The sequence below is a fragment of the Pteropus vampyrus genome, unplaced genomic scaffold, assembly GCF_000151845.1.
Source record: "Pteropus vampyrus isolate Shadow unplaced genomic scaffold, Pvam_2.0 Scaffold915, whole genome shotgun sequence".
Lineage (NCBI taxonomy): Eukaryota > Metazoa > Chordata > Mammalia > Chiroptera > Pteropodidae > Pteropus > Pteropus vampyrus.
In genome coordinates, this window is record NW_011889696.1 from 6,386 (window position 1) to 7,453 (window position 1,068).

The 1,068-nt window shown below is 55.5% G+C and overlaps 1 protein-coding gene across 1 annotated transcript; it reads right to left on the minus strand.

The window, feature by feature from the left end:
* Nucleotides 1-5: 5 nt before the first annotated feature.
* LOC105309877 (DNA dC->dU-editing enzyme APOBEC-3G-like) lies at nucleotides 6-825 on the minus strand (the record flags this gene model as incomplete). Its single annotated transcript, XM_023526458.1, has 2 exons — nucleotides 547-825; nucleotides 6-115 (listed from the first exon to the last, which is right to left on the minus strand). Coding segments are annotated over exons 1-2 (339 nt in total), but the record flags the coding sequence as incomplete, so codon positions are not given.
* Nucleotides 826-1,068: the final 243 nt, after the last annotated feature.

Sequence of the window (1,068 nt, forward strand, 5' to 3'; positions counted from 1 at the left end):
CCCGCCAGCCTCTGAGATAGTTCTTCACTCCTTACAACCAGGTTATCCCAGGGCGAGAAGGATTCATCCTCATCCTGTTGGTGGTCCACAAAATTATTCCAGCAGTACTCAAACTCTGAAAGGGCAGGAGGGGGCGGGGTAAGTGTGAGCTCCAGCCCTGGGGAACGGGGAGCAGCACAGAGTGTCTGCCTCTTAGAGACAAACTTTCCCCATCATAATTCCTCTGCCTCCCTTCTCTCTTCTTCCCTGGGACCTAGCTCATCATGTCTGTATTTCTTCCAATGGGAGTGTGAGGCGGCCCCATCAGATGCTTTCAGGAAGCCCCTAAGTCCTTCGTGAAGGTCTACGGCCCTCCCCCGCTCCCAGCACCACCTCCCTCCCCTGCACTGTCTTCAGGTCCACTCCCCAGTCCTCCCAGAGTCCAGCGCCCCTTCTGCAGGCAGCTACCAGGCTTCTCCACCGGGGATTCTCATCCTGCCCACCTCTTTCTAGCAACTTCCCAAGGCCTCGCCTGCCCACCCCATCCCTCGTGAGTCCCGTGCTGACCCTGGAAGGTCATCATGGCGACTTCGGCCCCAGCCGCATTCAGTGCGCGCAGCCCTTCTTCATAGCCCGGGAATCGCTCATAGATGCGGGCAGCGAAGATGCGCAGGTAAACGTGTCCGTTCGCTCTCAGGAATTTAACCAGCTCATCGGCACAGTCTGGGCAGGGGCTCCAGGAGATGAAACAGGTGACCCTGTAGCGCAGCTCCCTGTCCAGATTCCAGGAAGCCATCCGGTCCAGGAAGATCAGCTCTGCGTGACACCGTTCCCATCTCCTGTAACTACTCTGGGCACAGAAGAGGGAGAAAAGTGTTCTGTCATTGACTGTGACCAGGGGGAAGATGGGACCAGGGTGAGGCAGGTGGGGCACAGGCCTCCAGCACAAAATAGAAGGGGAAACACAGCTCAGCATCAAAATGAATGATATTTCAAGACAGGATTGACATGGTAAAATGTGAGACCAGCCTCACGATAAACAATATCAGCATTTTAACAAGACCCGATCAGCAGAGGTGACTAATTGAC